This window comes from Balaenoptera physalus (assembly GCF_965194825.1).
Source record: "Balaenoptera physalus genome assembly, chromosome: Y".
Lineage (NCBI taxonomy): Eukaryota > Metazoa > Chordata > Mammalia > Artiodactyla > Balaenopteridae > Balaenoptera > Balaenoptera physalus.
This window is the reverse complement of record NC_138904.1, coordinates 16,637,025-16,658,126: the sequence shown is the minus strand read 5'-3', so window position 1 is coordinate 16,658,126 and position 21,102 is coordinate 16,637,025. Positions and strand designations below refer to the sequence as shown.

The 21,102-nt window shown below is 36.7% G+C and overlaps 1 protein-coding gene across 12 annotated transcripts in view; it reads left to right on the top strand.

Annotated features, from left to right (window-relative positions):
* LOC309653377 (gamma-taxilin-like) overlaps positions 1-18,252 on the top strand; it is a 51,524-nt gene extending 33,272 nt beyond the window's left edge. For 6 of the 12 annotated variants that reach the window (XM_082447995.1, XM_082447993.1, XM_082447997.1 and 3 more), the window contains 7 exons: positions 5,570-5,740; positions 7,234-7,428; positions 9,806-9,925; positions 11,462-11,536; positions 12,837-12,929; positions 14,927-15,022; positions 15,986-18,252. In XM_082447995.1, the coding sequence (XP_082304121.1) occupies positions 5,570-5,740; positions 7,234-7,428; positions 9,806-9,925; positions 11,462-11,536; positions 12,837-12,929; positions 14,927-15,022; positions 15,986-16,306 (1,071 nt within the window). In that variant the 3' untranslated portion in view covers positions 16,307-18,252. The remainder of the gene's footprint in view (positions 1-5,569; positions 5,741-7,233; positions 7,429-9,805; positions 9,926-11,461; positions 11,537-12,836; positions 12,930-14,926; positions 15,023-15,985) is intronic. The other 6 variants (XM_082447999.1, XM_082448000.1, XM_082448001.1 and 3 more) reach the window with 6 other exon arrangements.
* Positions 18,253-21,102: the final 2,850 nt, after the last annotated feature.

The window sequence follows — 21,102 nt, the reverse complement described above, 5'->3', positions numbered from 1 at the left end:
CAGAGAGCAGCATCTTTAGTGTCATTATTTTAAACTTTTTATCAGGTAAATTAATTATCTCTATCTCAGTAAGATATTTATCTAAAGTTTTATCTTTTTCTTCTATTTGGAGTTATTTCCTCTGTTTATTTTCTTTGACTCTTTGTGTTGGTTTCTGTGCATTAGATAAATCAACTACTTTGCCCTGTTTTGGAAGGGTGACCTCATATAGGAGATGTCAACCAAAAAATGCACCACCTATAAGTTGAGATTTATATTTTATTTGGTGGACAAAAGTGAGGACTATAGCCTGGGACGCAGCCTCTTGGATAGCTCTAAGAGACTGCTCCAAAGAGGTAAGGGAGCAGAGAGGATATATAGGAGTTTTTGCAACAAAGACCAGGTAGTGGGAATATCAAAAGAAAGTTAATTAGGGAAAATCAGATATCTCAAGTTAAAGAAACATTCCCATTTACTGTTGCAACACAAGGAATAAAATATCTAGGAATAAACCTACCTAAGGAGGTAAAAAACCTGTACTCACAAAACTATAAGACACTGGTGAAAGAAATCAAAGACAACACAAACAGATGGAGAGATATGCTATGTTCTTGGATTGGAAGAATCTAGATTGTGAAAATGACTGTACTACCCAAAGCAATCTACAGATTCAGTGCAATCCCTTTCAAACTACCAATGGCATTTTTCACAGAACTAGAACAAAAAATTTCACAATTTGTATGGCAACACAAAAGACTTCAAATAGCGAAATCAAACTTGAGAAAGAAAAACAGAGCTGGAGGAATCAGGCTCCCTGACTTCAGACTATACTACAAAGCTGCAGTAATCAAGACAGTATGGTACTGGCACAAACACAGAAATATAGATCAATGGTACAGGATAGAAAGCCCAGAGATAAACCTATGCACCTCTGGTCAAAAAATCTATGACAAAGGAAGCAAGAATATACAATGGAGAAAAGGCAGTCTCTTCAATAAGTGGTGCTGGGAAAACTGGACAGCTACATGTAAAAGAATGAAATTAGAACACTCCCTAACACCGTATACAAAAATAAACTCAAAATGGATTAAAGACCTAAATGTAAGACAGGACACTATAAAACTCTTAGAGGAAAACATAGGAAAAACACTCTTTGACATAAACCACAGCAAGATCTTTATTGCCCACCTCCTAAAGTAATGAAAATGAAAACAAAAATAAACAAATGGGACCTAATTAAACTTCAAAGCTTTTGCAGAGCAAAGGAAGTAATAAGACGAAAAGAGAACCCTCAGAATGGGAGAAAATATTTGCAAACGAAGCAACGTACAAAGGATTAATCTCCAAAATATACAAACAGCTCATGGAGTTCAGTATCAAAAAAAACAAACAACCCAATCAAAAAAGTGGATGGAAGACCTAAATAGACGTTTCTCCAAAGAAGACATTCAGATAGCCAGGAGGCACAAGAAAGGATGCGAAACATCACTAATTATTAGAGAAATGCAAATCAAAACTACAATGAGGTATCACATCAGTCAGAATGGCCATCATCAAAAATTCTACAAACAATAAATGCTGGAGAGGGTGTGGAGAAAGGGAATCCTCTTTCACTGTTGGTGGGAATGTAAGTTGGTACAGCCACTATGGAGGACAGTATGGAGGTTCTTTAAAAACTAACAATAGAGCTACCATATGACCCAGCAATCCCAGTCCTAGGCATATATATGGAGAAAACCATAATTTGAAAGGATGCATGCACCCTGATGTTCACTGCAGCACAATTTACAATAGCCAGGACATGGAAGTAACCTAAATGTCCATCAACAGAGGAATGGATAAAGAAGATGGGCACATATATAAATGGAGTATTAGCCATAAAAAGGAATGGAATTGGGTCATTTGTAGGGATGTGGATGGACCTAGAGTCTGTCATACAGAGTGAAGTAAGTTGGAAAGAGAAAAACAAATACGGTATATTAACGCATGTATGTGGAATCTGGAAAAATGGTACAGATGAATCTATTTCTAGGGCAGGAATAGAGACACAGACGTTGAGAACAGACATGTGGACCTGGAGGGGGGAGGGGAAGGGGAGGTTGGGACAAAGTGGGAGAATAGGATTGACATATATACACTACCATGTGTAAAACAGATAGCTAGTGGGAACCTGCTGTATAGCACAGGGAGCTCAGCTGGGTGCTCTGTGATGACATAGATGGGTGGGATGGGGGGGAGTGAAGGGAGGTCCAAGAGGCAGGAGATAGAGATATAGCTGATTCACTTCATTGTATAGCAGACATTAACACAACATTGTAAAGCAATTATACTCTAATTTTAAAACAAAACATGTTTATACAAAAAAAAAAAAAAGCTGCTGACTTCTGGCCTGTAAGATTCATGCTGAGAAATTTGCTGATCATCTTAATGAGGATCCTTTGTATGTGATGAGTTGTTTTTCCTCTTGTTGCTTTCAAGCTCTGTCGTTGGCATTGGACGGTTTTATTACTATCTGTCTCAGTGTGAGTGTGGTGACTTTATCATTCTTAGAGTTTGGTGGGCTTGTGTATTCATATCTTGGAATCACATTTGGGAAATTTTTGGTCATTAGTTTTCAAGTAACCTTTCTGCCCCTTTCTCTCTCTCTTTTCTCTTCTTGGTCTCCCACAATGGATGTGTTGGTCCACTTGATGGTGTCCCACAGGTACCTTAGCTCCTAGATCGTTTCCTCAGTCTATTTTATTTCTATTTCCTCTAAGTTGATAATTTCTGTTATTCTACAAGTTCACTGATTCTTTCTTCTCCCTGCTCAAATCAGATTTTTAATCCCTCTAGTGAATTTCTTGTTTTCAATTACTGTACTCTTCACTCCAGATTTTTTTCTTTTGGCTCCTTTCTGTGGTTTCTGTCTCCTTATTGATTTTTCCATTTTATTTATACATTGTTTCCTGACTTCGCATCTTTCTTTAACTCGAGGCATTTTAACTACAGTTATTTTAAAGTCTCTGATAATTCTACCATCTGGTGTTTCTCCAGGACAATTTGGTTGATTGGTCTTTTTCCTTTGAATGGGCCATGCTTTATTTTGTTGTATCTCTTATGATTTTTTTGTAGTTTGTTAAAAACTGGACATTTGAATCTTACGGTGTGGTAGTTCTGGATATGAGATTCTCTCCCTTTACCAAGGTTTGTTGTTTTGTTTAATTTTGTTTTGTTATTGCTGTAGAGTGTCTCTGTTAGAGATCAGCCTGTGATGCAAATCTAAGATCTTCTCACATCATCTTTGATCCTAGACTTGCATGGTGACTTTCTAAATTTCCCCAGATGGGGTTGGTTTTGCATGTTCTAGTGCTTAAATGTCTGGCTCTTCAAAGGGGATAAAAAGGATAAATGAAGGGGAAAATAATAAAATTGATCCTGTTTCCTTCAGTCTCCTACATGCTTCTTCACATGGAGGTGTTCGCAACAATGGTGGCCCACCTCTGTGTCTACCCTTTTATGATCAGGTGTATTTATAAATCCAGAGTCAGAACACATATCCCTGACGTTTGGAGGACTGAGTCTTTATTGCCTACCCTGGCTCATGTAAGCTACTCCAGGAATTTTAGTATGGCCGCCTGCCATGGGGCTGTGGAGTGGAAGAATAAGTGCTGCTACACTGCTTTTGGTTTAAATGAACCGAAATTAATTACAATTTACTGACCAAGTATTTCTCTGGAAATTGCAAGCCTTTGAATAGACCTCAGAGTTCCAAAATAATTATATCAGTTTCTGTCAGTGCAGTTGTTGTCTAGATATGGAAACAGATTCCTGACTCTGTCCACTGTGCCATCTTCCCTGATGTCACTTCAGCTTCTTCTTCCTGACTACCTCATCATTGTGCCCTCCCTGGCTGTCCTCTGCTCCAGAGGTGAAAAGTCAAAAGATACTCTATTCAGACTGTAACCATTGGTGCAGCATACCTGTTGAAGTATTCCCAATGCAGTTGTTTTCTGTAACTGCTGTAGCTACCTCTACATTCTCTGCTTTCTCTTTGCCCATACCACCTTCTATCTTTATGTCTGTTTTTTTCCCTTAGGTTTCATACTCATAATAATCATTATTTCTCTTCAGAAATACTCCTTATCCCCTTTGTTCATTCCACCTGCCTGGTGTAATGCCAACTCTGGGTATCCAAAAATATAACTAGGCAGATGAAAATGCAACTGGATCTTCATCGCTGAAGATCATTTTAATACCTGTTTCTCACTATAGTATTATAAAAGTGCAACAGTGAGATACCTTTTTTGTTAAATATTAATCCTCAAATTCTCTCTACCTCTCTGCAGTATATTTCTGTAGAGAAACCATCACTCTGTCAGTGTCTCCACATCAAATAAATTAAATGCAGGGACTTCCCTGGTGGCACAGTGGTTAAGAATCCACCTGCCAGTGCAGGGGACATGAGTTCGATCCCTGGTCTGGGAAGATCCCACGTGCTGTGGAGCAACTAAGCCCAAGCGCCACAACTACTGAGCCTGCGCTCTAGAGCCCGTGAGCCACAACTACTGAAGCCCACGCGCCTAGAGCTGGTGCTCTGCAGCAAAGAGAAGCCACTGCAATGAGAAGCCTGTGCACCGCAAAGAAGAATAGCCCCCGTTTGCTGCAACTAGAGAAAGCCCATGCACAGCAACAAAGACCCAATGCAACCAATAAATAAACAAACAAATAAATAACCGAACAAAAAAATTAATTGCATTTATGCCTTTGAGTGCATTTGAGTCTTCTGGACTCTTATTCAGTTTTTTAAATCATTAATGTTTATTATTTCAACGTCAGTACCTAATCAATTCAGTGTAATATATCAGCTTCTGAGGTGCAATACCAGTATTTTTTAAAATTATTGTTACCATTGAAGAGTATAATTACAATAGGCACAATAGGGATTATACTAATCCTCTGGTATGTGAGAACTTTGGATGGGGGAAGAAAGAGGTTTAGTTACAGATAATTTGTATAGAACCTATGGAACCTATTTAACCTACACTTAAGTTAGTGTGCTCTGCTCATAGACCATAGTAAGATACAAAAGCAAGATTATTTTTTCCCTGCAGGAATTTCAATAAAGCTGTTTTTAATAGCTGTAAATATTTTACCTGTAAGGAGACTTGATAGGTTTCTTGGATATGTTACTTTTGCACTTGGAGTATTTGGGTGAACGTTTATTCTTTTTGAAAGCTTTATTGAAATGTCTGTTAGCATAAAACAGAAGAATTTGCTCTAACTCTAAAATTGCCTTCTTTACTCACAAAGACTCCTGAGTGCTGCTTACCCTTTTCAACAAAGTGTCTTTCACAATTTTCTTTTAGAAAAATAAAACTAGATGGTGTTGATTCATAAGAAGTGTTCTTAAGAGATTTATTTTTTAATAAAAGAATAGACATTGAAATTGGTTTTCTTCCTGCATTAAATGATTTGTGTACTTTCTTATGACATCTGAGTAAAAGAGTAGGAGAAAAAGTTCCATGACTATAATTGCTATTTTTCCAATTTTAATTCAAAAGTTTTTACTGTACTTTCTAAACCTAAAGAAAGTGCTTATTACTTTTAGCTGGAGGAGTTCAGGAACGTTCAGAAGCAAGTGAAGATTCTGCAGAAGAAGCAAGCCCAGATTGTGAAAGAGAAAGTTCAGTTGCAGAGTGAACACAGCAAGGCTATCTTGGCAAGAAGCAAACTAGAGTCTCTTTGCAGGGAACTTCAACGTCACAATAAGACATTAAAGGTTAGTTGGTTTCTTTTTCTGTTTTACAGGAGGTACTTAGGCTGATTTTATAATTACCATGTATGTATTTGAAGTAAATCCTTGTGTCATTTGCTTTAGTGGGACTTAGTTACATTAATGGGTGCTGGTTGGTAAATCCTGGGTACAATTGCTCTGGTAGATTAGGTTCCTGAGCAGACCAGTCTGTGGGGTCCTCAGAGACAAACTACCTTGCTTTTTATTTTGCTTGGGCTAATGCTGTGTGTGATGTCATTGTAAATCAAAGACTTTTTATATCCAACATTTGGTTTCAGATTCAAGGAAGAGCTCCTTACCTCATACTTGATCACAGGGAAGCTAGAATGTATTGATGTTTATGTCAATAACCCTCCTGCTTAGGAAGTTTAAGGTTACTGCATAGTCTTCTGACCATTAATGTAGTTGATTACCTTGTTCTCCCTGGATAAGGAATGAAATGCCTTGGCTGAAATGAAGAAACTTACAGACTTGAGTCGAAATGAGTTTAAAGGAAAAGCACGTGGCAGAGCTCTCCTATGGATGCTAATTGGATAGTTTGCTTTCTACTCTGTGCATCTTCAACTATTTAGTTGCTAAATACTTAGAATAGTAGTCATACCTGAGCTGATATAAAGGAAGTAGTAAAGGAAGTGAAGGAAGAGGGAACAGGTATCAAAATTTGTATCAGTAGGGGAAGAAGGACAAAGAGTAGACTCTAGAAAGAATCTGCCTTCTATAATGGGAGGGGACATACCTGCCTTTAGCAATAAAGAGGTACAGTTGGCATATGGTTTTGGTTGAGCATGGTTGATCTCTGATTACCCCTATCTCTGAAAGTCCCAAGGAACTAGAATATAGGACAACTCAAGAAATAATCATGATCTAGTATGTGGATATTTTTTTTCCCTTTGCTTTTGAAACCTTGGATTTAGATATAGTAAAAGTAGATTTTTTTTCTTAAAACAGGTCAGAATTTTGACTGAACTAATAATTGTTTAGGTAAAGGTCTTTTGGCATTTGAAAGAGTTGAAAGTAAGCTTTTTAAAATAAAGATTCCATTTGTCCCTTGCCCTCTAGGGAATGGAAGGTGTGACTCAGAAAGTAAGCTGCTAGATGGGATATATATCACTTGAGGCTGATCTAAGAAGATAATCTGCTTAACCAGTGAGGAGGATATTTGGGAAAACAATGTGGAAGAAGCACACTGTGTGGACAGGCTCCTCACTTGTACTGTAGTATAGTGATTATGTAGATGGTCAGATAACACTTTATTTATAGCAGGGCAGTTTGTGTTTCTATGATTACTTTGTCTACTTTGAGAAATCTGCTTGATTTTCAGTGAGAGCTTTCTGGCTGTAGACCAGAAGGGAGAAGAAATTTTAGTTCAGAAGTAACACTTTGGGCAGCATTATATGAACCCACATAGCAGCAACATCTTTTTTTCAGCATTTGCGCTATAGTTTCACAGTATTAACAAAAAGTTTTTGGATAATAAGGAAGAAAATATGCAACAGGCAAGAGAAGAAGAAGAAAGACGTAAAGAAGCAACTGCACATTTCCAGTTTACTTTGAATGAAATCCAGGCACAACTAGAACAACATGATGTACACAACGCCAAACTCCACCAGGAAAATATTGAACTGGGAGAGAAACTGAAGAAGCTCATTGAACAGTATGCACTGAGGGAGGAGGTAAAGGTGTTTTCTGTGTTTAGACATCTTGTTATTTCCAAAAACTTTGTGCCACTTCTTACAAATTTTATTGTCACCAGACAGTTTTAGAACTTCTGCATATTTATAGTGGAAGTCAGTAATTTCTTAGGAAAAGGTTAGGCACTATGTGAACTGAATTGGGATCATCACTTGATGTCCCAGGAGTCAGTGGATTTGGATATGTAAGGTAATTTCTAGGAGACATGCTAAGTAGTACTTGTTTCCCATGTGGTACTGGAAGAATATGATTTTAGCACAGAGACTGTTTTTCCCGTATCTGACCTAACAATAAATAAGTATTTGGCACCCAAATACTGAATGTCTCAGACTTCTGTAATAATCTGTACTATATACAGTACCATTGCTTTCCCCCTACTATATTGTATTTGGGAGAAGAAAATAACCCATCACCTAGTCCTGTTGGTACACTTAATGAAGTAAAAAGTTTATAGGAATGATCTGTGGCTGCAGAATCTGGTCATTGCAGCTACTTTACAAACTAGTCTGGAAGTTGGGTGGTGTCTAGATTAAAAGCAAATTGGTGATAACCTGCTCATTTAAGTTTTGTTACTTTCACAGGTCAAAAGTACAGGATGAGAAGCTTTCGGTTTTCCCAAGGGTGCATACCCTGCCTTTAATGTGCTTTAAACTAGTAAAATATTATTCTTTTATGTATTCTGACCCTTATGCAAACAGGTAAAAATTGCTAACTAAAAAACATTATCTCCAGTTAAAATGGAAAACTTCATATGTATTTTACAACAACAACAAAAAAAGATTGTGGCATTTGTGCAGTTTTCAATTCAACTTTCAGATTATTTCAATTTATAGTTTTACGTAGTGTTTGAAAACATTTTAAAGATTTTGAGCATTTTCCAAACCATTCTTCTATCTTTTAACAATTTTCTAATTTCCATAATTTGAAAATTAAAAGTAGAATTCATCAGTTAGTTTCAGCAGTTATTCACTTTCGTGCCTAGTAACATTTTTTATCTACTTTCAAGCAAATCCAAGATGATATATTATTTCACTCCACTATTTAAATGCATATCTTGAAATGGCAAGACTCTCTTTTGAAGCAGAATGCAATACCATTTTCATACCTAAAAATTTCACAGTAACTAATCAAATACTTTATCACTGTTCACATTTCTCCATCTCCCACTTTATAAGATTGTTTGAATCAGGTCCAGATAAGGCTTATACAATTGATTGGTCGTTATGTCTCAAGTCTTTGTAATATATAGGTTTCCCTCTCTTTTTTTCTCCTTGGATTCTGTTTATTGAAGAGACAGTTTTTAAGCCTATGCAATGAATTTTCTTTTTTCTTGTATTTATTTTTATAGAGTCAGCACTTTCTTAAAGGAGTCTTTTATGTTTTGTTGTTTTTAAGAATGACAGTCTACCTGGCTATTAATGTAGCAAATTTGGAAAGTGTATGTCTAAGTCATATTACTTCTAAATCTTTTTTGAGATATTACAAAATTTTGTCTTCCTTTGGGTAAGGATATAATTTAATAATCAAACTGTCTGCAATTCAAGACAGATCTGGTACAGTCCTCAAAAGCTAATTAGGTTATGTCTTATCAATTAGCCTTTCTTTCTCTTACATGGGTTATTTAACTGAGAGAGTTACTATTTCTCCAAGATGGATGTTCTGATTACTTTATTGTACGTAAGTGACACTTAACAATTTAGTTTGGAAATATCTTCTCTTACCAAGTGTTTACTAATATGCCAGGCACCAAGCCCCTTAGTTTAACCACTGCATTGATTTGTACAATAACTCTGCAAGGTAGATGTGTTTATCAGCCTTTTTAGTTAAGAAAACTGAGATTCATCATTGGGGAGAATTTGTCCAAGATCCTCTCCACTAAGCCAGGATATGACTCCAGGCTATTCCTACCATTATGCCATGGTACTAGATACTACTGCCTACAGTATGAAATTCTGGAAAATTTAATGAGAAAAAAATGTCCAGGAGTCCTGTGTATGATGAATGGGTTTAGTAGTTTGAGCTCCTTTTCAGTCTTTTTCTTGATAGTTTAAGCCTAATTTTCAATATAGAGCAGAAATAGGAAATACAAAACTGTTGATGTGAATAGCCCACCTCCAACAAGGAACAAGCATGGGGAAGTAGTCAGAGGGGATATTTATTGTAGGTGTAGGGTGGTTTGCAAGGTGATATAAATAGTTTCTTCTTCAGGCATATGCACAGAAAGACCCAGTGTTATTAGCTATCATAGTATTGGTAGGAACAGCAGGGAGGCAAGTTACTGTAACTTGTGTTATATCTCCTTCACCAGTGTGTACCCTTTTTCATTAAGTGATGGAATAAATTTTATTTTCCCTCTAGCGTATTGATAAAGTGTTCAAACACAAGGAACTGCAACAACAACTTGTGGATGCCAAGCTTCAGCAAACAACACAGCTCATAAAGGAAGCTGATGACAAACATCAAAGAGAAAGAGAGTTTGTAAGTTAATTATAGTGTCAAAATTGTTACCAAAGCCACTTAAATCTCTTAAACTCATTCAACATTGTTTTACATAGATCTTGGGGCATGTGATTTGTTTTTTTACTATCTAGATTGAGAAATGTAAGAATACATTTGGTTTTGTATTTCTGATGAAATTTTCATATAAAAAATATACTGGAACTATTATACCAAGTTTAGTGGAAAGACCTGCACGTTTGATTTTCTGTATGTAGAATGTTGTTGTGATTTTTAGATAGTGGTCACCAGGTTCAAGATTTGTGCCAGTTATTGGCAAGTTAGGCCTTGAGAGCGAGGGGCAATTAAATTTCACACCAAGTTTACCAAAAACGGGTCTCCTACACTCTCTGTTACATTTTTTCTAAAAGTTCAAGACAGGTAAACTGCTTCTTTAATTACTCTGGTATAACTTTCTGATGAAATTTAACAGAATTCTCTCTTTCCTAATCATACAGTATTGTTCCTTGAGTCTGCTCAGATTATTTTGCTTGTCAATAATTGTGAACATAATGAAATCTCATATTTATCATACATAAATTAAATCATCTATGCTTAAATTAATAAAGTGAGAAATGATTAGAGTAATATGAACTATTCCATCCAGCATTTCATTCAAGTAGCCTAGGCCCTGAGGTAAACATGGTACAGCATACGTATACCATGAGTAGTATTCCTGTGTGTCCCTCATGATGTAAACAACTCATCCTTAGTGTGAGTCTAGGGTTTAGAGAGATACATTTTTTACAGCGTGGACCTTCAGTACAAAGCCATAGACAGTGAAGATACAGTTGCTGTTTTCCATGTGGAGTATGAACTGCTTGCACACATGAGTGTACGTGTGTGTGTGTGTACATACATAACACATGTACATACATATGTGTATTACATGAGTGTACTCTCTGGTTGCTTTGAGGATATTTTAAGACTTAGTTACACTATGTGTAACATTATTTCAGAAGTTCAAGGATTGAATTTCACAGCTGCCTACCTTGAAAATTTACTGTACCATTTTCTTAAAAACCCAGGTGTATTAACTAGATACTCATCTGCCCCACTTTTAAAAAGGTAATTAGAAACCCAGTTTGTCTTCATTGCTTTGCTACACATACTTTCTACCTGCCTCATCTTGCCTCTCTTGAAGTAGATGAGCTTTCTCAACCACCCAGATAAGGTCAAGATTCCTCACCCTGTTTTCTGCTTTGAAGTGTAGACATCTGATTATTTTCACCTATAACAGAACAATTTAACCCTGAGTTTTATAAACCTTACTATGCCTCTCAGGTACTTTTTCTCCGTAAGTGGTTTAAAGATTATTTCTATATTCCGTAGTATTAACAAAGGTTTAACAGATCAAAGATAGAGATAATAGGCAATTGATGTAATAGGATGTTTCACTGATTGACCCATGATTCTTGTTAAAATAATGAAGGGAGAGGCTTAGTGTTCCGTCATCTGACATTTTAGTCAAATGTGTAATTACTATTAGTATTTTGCCAGAATGTTTCTGTTTTCTAGCTATTAAAAGAAGCAACACAATCGAGGCACAAGTTTGAAGAAATGAAACAGCAAGAAGTACAGTTAAAACAGCAGGTAACTTGACAGTAGAGGTTAGCAGGATTTGTGAGTCTCCTGATTCCCAGCCTGAGCCAGAACTGAACTGAATAATAGATCTTTTGGCCTCCTGAAATTTTCCTCTTCACTTCGGGTGACTTACTTATCATGTTTTGACTAGGACCCCTAGTCAAAAGAAATCCCTCAGTTCCAGGCAAATATTGTATGCTCTTACTATGTCAGTTTCCAGCTTTCATTGATGATTTCATAGTCTTACTGGTGTGTCTTGACCACTGTTTTGTAATCTAGGCACATAAGTTCAGGTGTGTGGTAGTTACCACTTACTAACTACCCAGTATTGGCCAGCATTGAACTCTCAGGTGGAACAGTATACTTGGATGTTCCATTTTCAATAAAAATGGACCATGCTAAAACTGCCATAACTTCTAATCTCCCTTAAGTGTCATTGCATCATATCCTACTCCCTCCCCATCCTATTCACATGGATCTATTTAATATTCCTAATATGGCACTAATGAAAGTAGAAAAGCCACTTTTTTTGTCCTCCGTCTTTTATTCTTTTCTACTTTTCTTTGGCAAACCACTTTATTTTCTGGACCTCTGTTTCCTCATCTTGAAGATAATACAGTTATGTTACAGTAGCACTCCCCTCCCCAACTGAACTCATTTTCTGTGGAGGAGGAAAAGGTGACTCTGCATTCTGTATTCTCTTTGGTCTTGTCAGTTAGCATTATTTTCCCAGCTAGAATAAAAATTCCTTGAGGGTAGGGGTTAAAATAAAAATTGGTGTTTCTACCTCTTTTCGAAGATCTTTTTCTCAACCATACTCCCACTAAATTCTTTCTCCTTCAGCCAAACTATTCTTTGACTTCTGTTGTATTTTCCTGCTTAGGTACGGACCGACATAGCCTTGATATCAAGCTAATAATTATGCAGGTTGTACTCTGAAAGAATGATCTTTTTCTAAGAATAGTATTACAAATGTAAGGAGAAGGGTAGTGCATAAAGCATTATAATTATATGAAATGTGTAGTTATACCACTGTAGTTTATATTGATGAAATGGAGCTAGTAAATGTACACTTTAAAGATGTACAGTTACATTAGACCAACAAAATTTCATAAGTCTCAGTGCATTTCAGTAAGTTATAAGAATTTTAGCCATTTATGTCTGCTCAAAGATTTATTATGCATTTGCCCTCATTTTTTATCTCTTATAACAAGTAACTAATGTTTAGCCACATTATGTTCTTTTGATAGTCTTTGGGATTTTATGTCAGTTATCTGGAACTCAGAATATTTGATACTTTTTTCTGTAGCTTTCTCTTTATATGGATAAGTTTGAAGAATTCCAGACTACCATGGCAAAAAGCAATGAACTGTTTACAACCTTCAGGCAGGAAATGGAAAAGGTATTTACATATTTTTAGTAGAATATCACTACTAAATTTATAAGCGGTTATTTTAAGCATAATTACTATTTGGATGGAGTCTGACCCTGATCTTAACTTTATCTTTTCTTATCCTCTGCTGGCTTATTTAGAAATTTTGCCCTGAAATTACCCCAAGTTGCTAATGATCTTGATACTCTCAAAATTAAATTTTTGTACTAAAGGCAAATTGTCTTTAGGAGTAGATTTTTAAAAGAATCACTTCAGATGATCACTCCCAGTTCTTTCACAAAACATTGGTAGATTATTTGCCTAAAATGTTTTTAGTCTTTTAAATTTGATATCTATACATATTAATGTAGAGGGACATCTTTATAAAATTTATAAAATAATTAAGATTTGGTGTACAAAAATGTTTTGGGTCATTCTACTTCAGAATATGGGCTAAAGAACAATTTTAAAGTATATAGTTACCTGCCTCTTTCTCAAAATAAGCAGGGAGCACCTTGGTTTGGAGCGTGGATGCTGGAACTGAGATCTCTTATTTGCGTTGTATGAATTCCTTGGGGCAAGCTATTTAGCTTGGCATTTCCCCTTAAAATTGGGATTTTTTAAAAAAGGTGGTCAATGGAGGAATAGTAACAGTAGGGCCTGGAATTTTGTAAGCATTCAATAGGTATTAGTCATGATTATTATTAAATCTTAACAGACATAGTGGTTGAGAGCACATGCCTGGCAGTCAAATTTCTTGGATCAGTAATTGTCATTTATTGTAGACCATGGTCCAGTTGTTTCACCTTTCTATTCCTTTTTGTTCCTTTATTCTTAAAAATGAAAGTAATAAATGTATCTGCTGTATTTCAAACAGTGCTTGGCCATGTTAAGTGCTCTGTTTACCACCTTCAGGTATTTTTAGACCCAGTAATGTGGAGAATTCAGTGACAGTCCTCTCAGTTGAGGCTTTGGTCGAGGGACACAGTGGAAGCATTAGCTGGACTCCAGCACATGTATGCTTTTGATGAAGGACAGTTTAAGCCCAAATTTGTTATCTTGCTGGAGAATCCTTTGGACTGGAACACATTCCTCTCTGCTAGTGGCTGTAGAGGTTACTACAGATCAGCACTCAAGCCACATAGTCTTTGTCTCACTCTGCATGGTGGTATTTTGTGGGTAATTAAAATACCGTGGCACATGGCATTGGCTCTGTCTTATCCTTGTTTCCCTCAACAGTGCCTGACTCAGTATCTCTACCTAGAAGAGACCTAATGTGCAGACCACCAATAAAGTATTATTAGAAACAAGGGTGATAGACCAGCATACCTGAATCTTATTCTGAATTTCTGAAAACTGAGATCTTGTAGCATGGGATGTCATTTTTGGAATCATTTTATCTTTAACAAAGTCTGAAATAAAACTGTCTTGTGAGTTGTGATGATGATTAAAGCTAAGGACTTAATAATTAAAGTTTTTTTTCCTGATCACTTATTATACTGCCTCTAGTTCTGATACTAATTATCAGAATTATCCTGCTTCTAGTTCTGATACTAATGCGTCTTATGATTCTTAAATCTGTTTGGGGGCTGTGAATCTTTATCCTTCCAAGAATCTGATGAGTTACTCAAGAACATGGACACTTTTTTCATACAACTTGGGGAGAAGGAGTTCTCATCTCTTGCTACCTCCAGCTGGAATGACTTGCACTCCAACCCTAATTGAGAATTCAGAATGTGGTATCTGAAGTTTCCATGTGCTGCTGCTTCCTCTGAAACTGAGGAGATCAAATACGTTTTTCTCATAATATGCAGCTCTCAACTTTGGTTCCTACTGCTCTACCATAGGGACTTCTTTTAGCTTTGCTGGCAACAGACCATCACGGCCACTTTTATAAAGATATAAATAGCTATCAGCCATGTGAAACAAGTACAGTGAGTGTTGAGGGATTAGAAGAACATTATAAAATGTTTTTGTGGTGGGTCAGGCAGTTTAGAATTTAAATTTGCAATTGTGTTGGTTCACAGATGACAAAGAAAATTAAAAAACTGGAAAAAGAAATGATAATATGGCGTACCAAATGGGAAAATAATAATAAAGTACTTCTGCAAATGGCTGAAGAGGTGAGAAGATTTTACATGACTGAATAGAAAACGCTCATTTATTTCAGTATTAATGCAGGCTAGAACTCACGAAGGTTTGCTAAGTAATTACAGGTTTGATTATATGTTCTCTTTAATGCAGGGATTTAGGTTGTCGTGAGAGAGGTGTTTAAACTTTTTTCTTAACCAGTTAGCTCATGTTTGTGGTGTAGACAGCTGTGAAGTATCTAGGTTTGGCTTTGTTCTATAGCAAACTTGAACTTCTGCAGAATAAACTTGTTAAACTTGGTGTGCTGCTCCCCCATAGTTAATTAGTTAGATACCTGGTGTGGTCCAAGAATTTGCATTTCTTACAAATATTATGGTAATACTGATGCTCTGTTTGGAAGGCTGCAACCTGAGAGACTCTGCTCTTCAGAAAACACAACTTTCTTCATATTTTTTATGGAGAGAGCACAAACTCAGCTGCTTTTCTACCTTGACTTATTATTTTACAAAAGGCAACACTGTGCTGTTTGTCTGGTTTGCTGTAAATAAAGTTGAAATGTATTTCATTTGCAGTTAGTAATTTCCTCACTTTAATATACTTGATAAGAATAGTTTATAATATTTCACAAGAGAAAATATTAGAGCTCAAAAATGGTGGAAGGGAAGAAAACTTGATGTAGAAATAAGAACTTTCATCTTCTTACTTATAGCATTTTAAATTAAGATCCTGAATTTCCATAATACTTTATTAAGTCTACTTAGTACTTATTAAGTCAAGAAGTGGATTTTGCTTGCTTTCAAGAAATACAAGAGAATTTAATTTTTGCATTGCTCCCGAATAGTTGTAACTATTTAAAATGTTATTATATAGTGGTGTTCAAGAGATGATAAAAAGTAGTTTGCAGATTGGCTCAGAATTACTTAGTTTTGTACATAATAACCTAACTTGTATTTCCAAATACAAAGTTTCCATAAATTTTGTTTCTTTTTCCCCAGAAAACTGTCCGTGATAAAGAGTACAAGGCCTTTCAAATAAAACTGGAACGATTAGAGAAGCTGTGCAGAGCTCTTCAGATGGAAAGAAATGAGCTCAGTGAGAAGGTGGAAATTCTGAAAGAGCACATCCCTGTAAAAGCAGCAGATGTAGATTCAGCAACACCTGTGATACAGCCCTGCACTGCTCTTGATTCTAAGAAAGAGCTGAACACCTCCTCTAAAAGAGCTCCCGGAGGCAACCTGAAGGCTAAGCCCAAAGGAATAAATGAAACAAAATGCAGCTTAAAAGATCCTCTCCACGTGATCTCTTCTGGGCATTGATTCAGTTGACTAAGATGAAGTGTGATCACTGTAATGAGAGATATATTTTGCATATAACTCTTCTATAGTAGTTCCTCTTCCTTTTGTGATGAAAATTTTCTTACTTTTTCTACCGTATCTGTATTTTCTTAGCTGTTGGACTACATGGTGCAGGAGGCTGCTTAGCAGTCGGACATTGTTTTAATGTATACATTTTTCCACAGCTGTATTATACACATCTGCCTTATTTTTCCTTCATTGGACTGTATGTGTTCATTGCCTTGTCCTTTGAATGTATCGGTTCATCTGCTCATTGCCTTCTCCCTGCCTCTTGCATATATTTATCAGAATTAAATTGAGACTTGTCTGATAATGGTTCCTCTTTGTAAAAACTAATACTAATTTAAACTCTAGTTCATTAATGTAAAAGAGAGAAAATATAAAGATGATTACTTTTGTCTAGTAGCTCATTTAAATGCCAGATAGAAATAAAAGTGCAGTATGTGCTATGAAAAAACACAGCATATTTGATTCAGATTAGTTTTTGATAATATTTTTATCACTTGACAAACTGAGATAACTGCAAGTTTTGACTCCTTCAAAGTTGTGGCAGAATACGTAAATGAAGATGTCATTTGTAGAGAAGGCATTATATTCAGGCAAGTTGTTGGACAGACAGGTTGAATGTGAATTAAAAATATTTGTATTCCTTTAGTTACAGGTTGGAACAGATGATTGAAGAAAAAAATTAGTATTTACATCTTTGCATTTTGAATGGGGAACTTTTCTGAAGTTTGAATTTTGTTCTTTATTTAACTTTGTTAGTTTGATGTCTAACAGCTGAATAATCTTATTTATATGTTCCTGTCACATTTATGATCTAAAATGGATTCAAAATTTAATTATATAATGGGAAAGAGAGCCCCAAATGTGAAATACTTACAAAGTTCCATCACTGACCTTGATGATCATGGGTCCAGACAGTACACGAAAGCAAAACAACGTACATGAAAATTGACCAACTACCCTGCCAAAATTAACAAAAGCAGATAAAGTTCTTTAACAAATTTTTATAAATATCTTCTTTAGTTACTAAGTTAAATATTGGACTCACTTCTATGAGAGGAAATAAACATGTATGTTAGAAGTAAGAATTTACCTTAAAACTAATGTGATTGATCATATTTCACCAGAACCCTGCTGCATGTAAGATTCTGACATTTAATGTTAAGATACTTGTGTGGCCCACCACACTTCTTTGTGGCATTTGTTTTTGGTGGAAAGTAAATCTTGGGCTGAAAGCAATGTGGTTGACACCATTTAAGTCTACTGTTTTGGGTGTAGCTAGGTATATTAGATAATTGTGTGAAATAATATAGAGATATACAAAGGTTCAGGGTTCTGTTTGGGATGTATTTGGTTTCCCTTCAGAAATCTTCCTCTGGCTAATTGTTATTATATGACCCTTTTTTTCCTCAGCCCTTGTTTGAAAACACTTTAGCTGGATGATGAAAAGTTTAAAGGTTGTGAAGAGTTGAATTGTGCTTGTTGCACCATTTTGTGGAATCTCCTAGAGCTGTAAAATCTATAGGGGCAGTGGATACCAAGGTATAGAAAAAATGTGGGTGTAGAATAAATGACTGTTTTATTTTGAGATGTGTAGGAAGACATTTTGTGGTTACGAGACCAATTTTTTTTAGTTACTTTTGAAACTATCTTATTACAGTTGGCTATCACCATATATTTCTCAGGTGTTGCAGAATTACCTACCTCTTTCAAACTGTAAATGAAAAACTGAAAAGAGTGCTAAATACACTGCTTTATTTTTACAGCTTACATTTTTCCTGAAGATAAAAAATTAATGAGGCAGTCTTATTTTGCATTTCAAAGACATTTTGTAGATTTTTCACAAATGTGAATTTTATTTAATCTACTCCGTTAAATGTTCAGTAAATATGTAATGACTAATTTAACTGTCTCTGTGTATTCTTTTCACTTAATGTGACTTCATATGACAATAATCAACTGCAAAGATAATTGTGAATGGCTGATTTCTCAGGCCTTGGAAACATAGGTAATTACTGTACCATTTAAATAAGTGGGTGGTGGGTGGGGTAAAGGAGACCACCCCCTGACTGACTGGCAGAAGTTGTTTTATTCAGCCAGAGTTTGGTTCACACTTTATTTTTTTCTTTTAAAGTAGGTGTTGTAGAAGATAGCTATAGTGTAACTTCTGCCAAGGCTTTAAAAACTGTGAATTTCTTTAATCTTAGATGACCTTAGTAAGGGATATCCGTATATGGAGTTTCAGTGTCTTTTATTATTTTTTGATAACCAAAAATTGTGTTTATCTAAGCCTACATGAGCAAAGCAGCAAGTTTTTATTTTTTGGTTGAACAACCTAGAAGAAAACATATTTGTCTTGAGTGTCCAGGTACATCACTAAACAATAGAGGTCAAGAGAAATATCGTGAAAAATGGTTGGAAAATGCCGAGAATCAGCCCCTCTATTGGAACAACTAAATTTACAAAAGTTTACATCAAAGAACATTTTCTAGAAAATGAAGAGCGAATTATAAAATGAGAGAAAATATTTCTTAATCGTATGTTGCATAAGGTTATACTAACCAGAATATACAAAGAACTCTTACAACTCAACAACAAAAGGACAACAGTAAAAACTTTGGGAAAGAGAGTGAATAGACACTTCAAAGAAGGTATGTAATAAGGTAGGAAATGAAACTTTAGTAATCTCTGGGGAAATGCAAATCAGAATCATGAGGTACCTTTTCATACCAGCTAGGCCAAAAATGAAATAGGCAAAATAACAAGATGAAGTTTTGGAGAGATTAGAAATCTTGTAAATTGCTTAGGGGAGTGTAAAATTGTGTAGCTGGTGTGGGAAAGAGTAGAAATTCCTCAAAATTTAGTCAGGAGGTGAGATGTCACCAAGATTGGGACGTGGGTCTTTCCTGAGTTTGCTCCCCCACACTGGGAAAATTAACAACGATTCTAAACAAGGCAACATGGAGAGAAACCTAAAATATGGGAGGGAGGTGAGCCTAAAGCACACCCCTGCATCTGAGACCAAGACAGAGCACATTAAGGGGGAAAGAGGAAACTCCCCACCCCCCCACCAAGTCAAATGCAGCACCATGTGAAGAGGTTCCTCTGACCCTCTGGTTTGTTCCTGCATTGGGAAGAAAGAACCCAGGAGGGACAATTAGCACTATCTTCAGCATTGTGGGTTGCTTTGTGGGAACCTGTAATCTGCGCTCACACTGTGGGCAATGTAGAGTTTTTTTGGGCACAACCATTGGGTATCTGACTTATGGAAAAGGGAGCAGGGACTTGCAAAAACCAGCATGTGAATTTTGGCAGACTGAGTTTACGCGTGCAGCATCCAATTATAATCTCAACCGCTGATTTTCTCATCCGCAGAACCAAGTTGGGAGCATGTTCTTGGCAGGTAACTTGACGTGGTGCATATCTGCCTGATTAGGATCCACAAACTATATTTGTCTGCCCTAGATATCAGTTTGTCCTTGCCCAGTCAAGGTGTTGAGTCGAAGCTCCACCCACTGTGGAAAGTGCTTTCAAGTCACATGACCAGAAGGGTCAGTGATAACTGGAAGCTATGCAGTCCAGGGATGTTCAAGCTAAGAGGCAGGAGGGTAGAGCTGATTACTCCCAGATCAAAGTCAGTACCAACCATGGGGGTACTGCTACAGACGGGGGGTTAATTCATATTTAGGGCTGAGTGTAACCCCCAGCCCCTCCCAACCAGTGAGGCTGTTTTGGAAATTGAGATATGCCTGAAGCAGCACCTCCTCTTCCCAGCCAGGCAAGGGGACTGGAACATAGCCACACCCCCTATGGAGAATGCCTTTCAGTCCAATCTCACCAGAAGTCCTGACAAAAAGACCTGAAAGTTAGGGGGCTCAGCAGCACTGTAGTGAGAGTATTGCAGACAAAAATTGATGGTTTAGAGAACAAGGCCAGCGCCCAGTTTGGCTAGGGAACTAGGATGTGGGTTGGCATGGGATAAGAAAAGAAGAGCTGCTGGTTTTAGAGTGGTTTCTCCCACTGCAGGGAATCTAACTTGTAACCCCATTTTTTGAAGAACACAGCCCTCAGCCTGTCCAGACTGGAGACCAAGCCAGAGCACATGGGAAGCTGCAAAGCCCATGCAACAGTCTATGTTCAGTGTCACTTGAATAGGGAGTATGGCCTGACCAGGGAATTTAGTGCACACTAATGGCTGACTTGGATCCCCAGACAATGATCTGTACAGGCCCTGGGATACACCTTGCTGCCTGTCATGGCAAAGAAGCTAATTCATAGCCTCATCTACTACTGAAAAGAATACCCAATCCTGACCATGTAGTAAGCCTGACCAGAGATCCTAGGCAAATGTGTAGTGTACTCTATTTCTTAACCTGCATAGAGAACCAGGAAGCGTTACTGTTCTCAGCCAGGGTCGCATCCCTCCATCCCATTCTCAGAGCTTGAAGAATTGTTCATCTCCCAAATAAACAATAAAAACAGGACCCACCTGCCCAAGGACTTACCCAGAAATGGTTTTCAAAAAACCAAATCCAGAAAACCAAACTGAGCTGACTGGTGAAAAACTCTCTCTGCCAGAGTAAACCTGTAAAGTATGGAAGAGGAGCTCCATTACTCAAATATACAGGTAACATAAGAAATAAAGGTTCACAGAAATCAGGTAAATGTGATATCAAATAAAACACTAATAACTGGCCCTAAAGAAAAGGAAATCTGTGAACTGTCAGACAACAAATTCAGGGTAACTCACT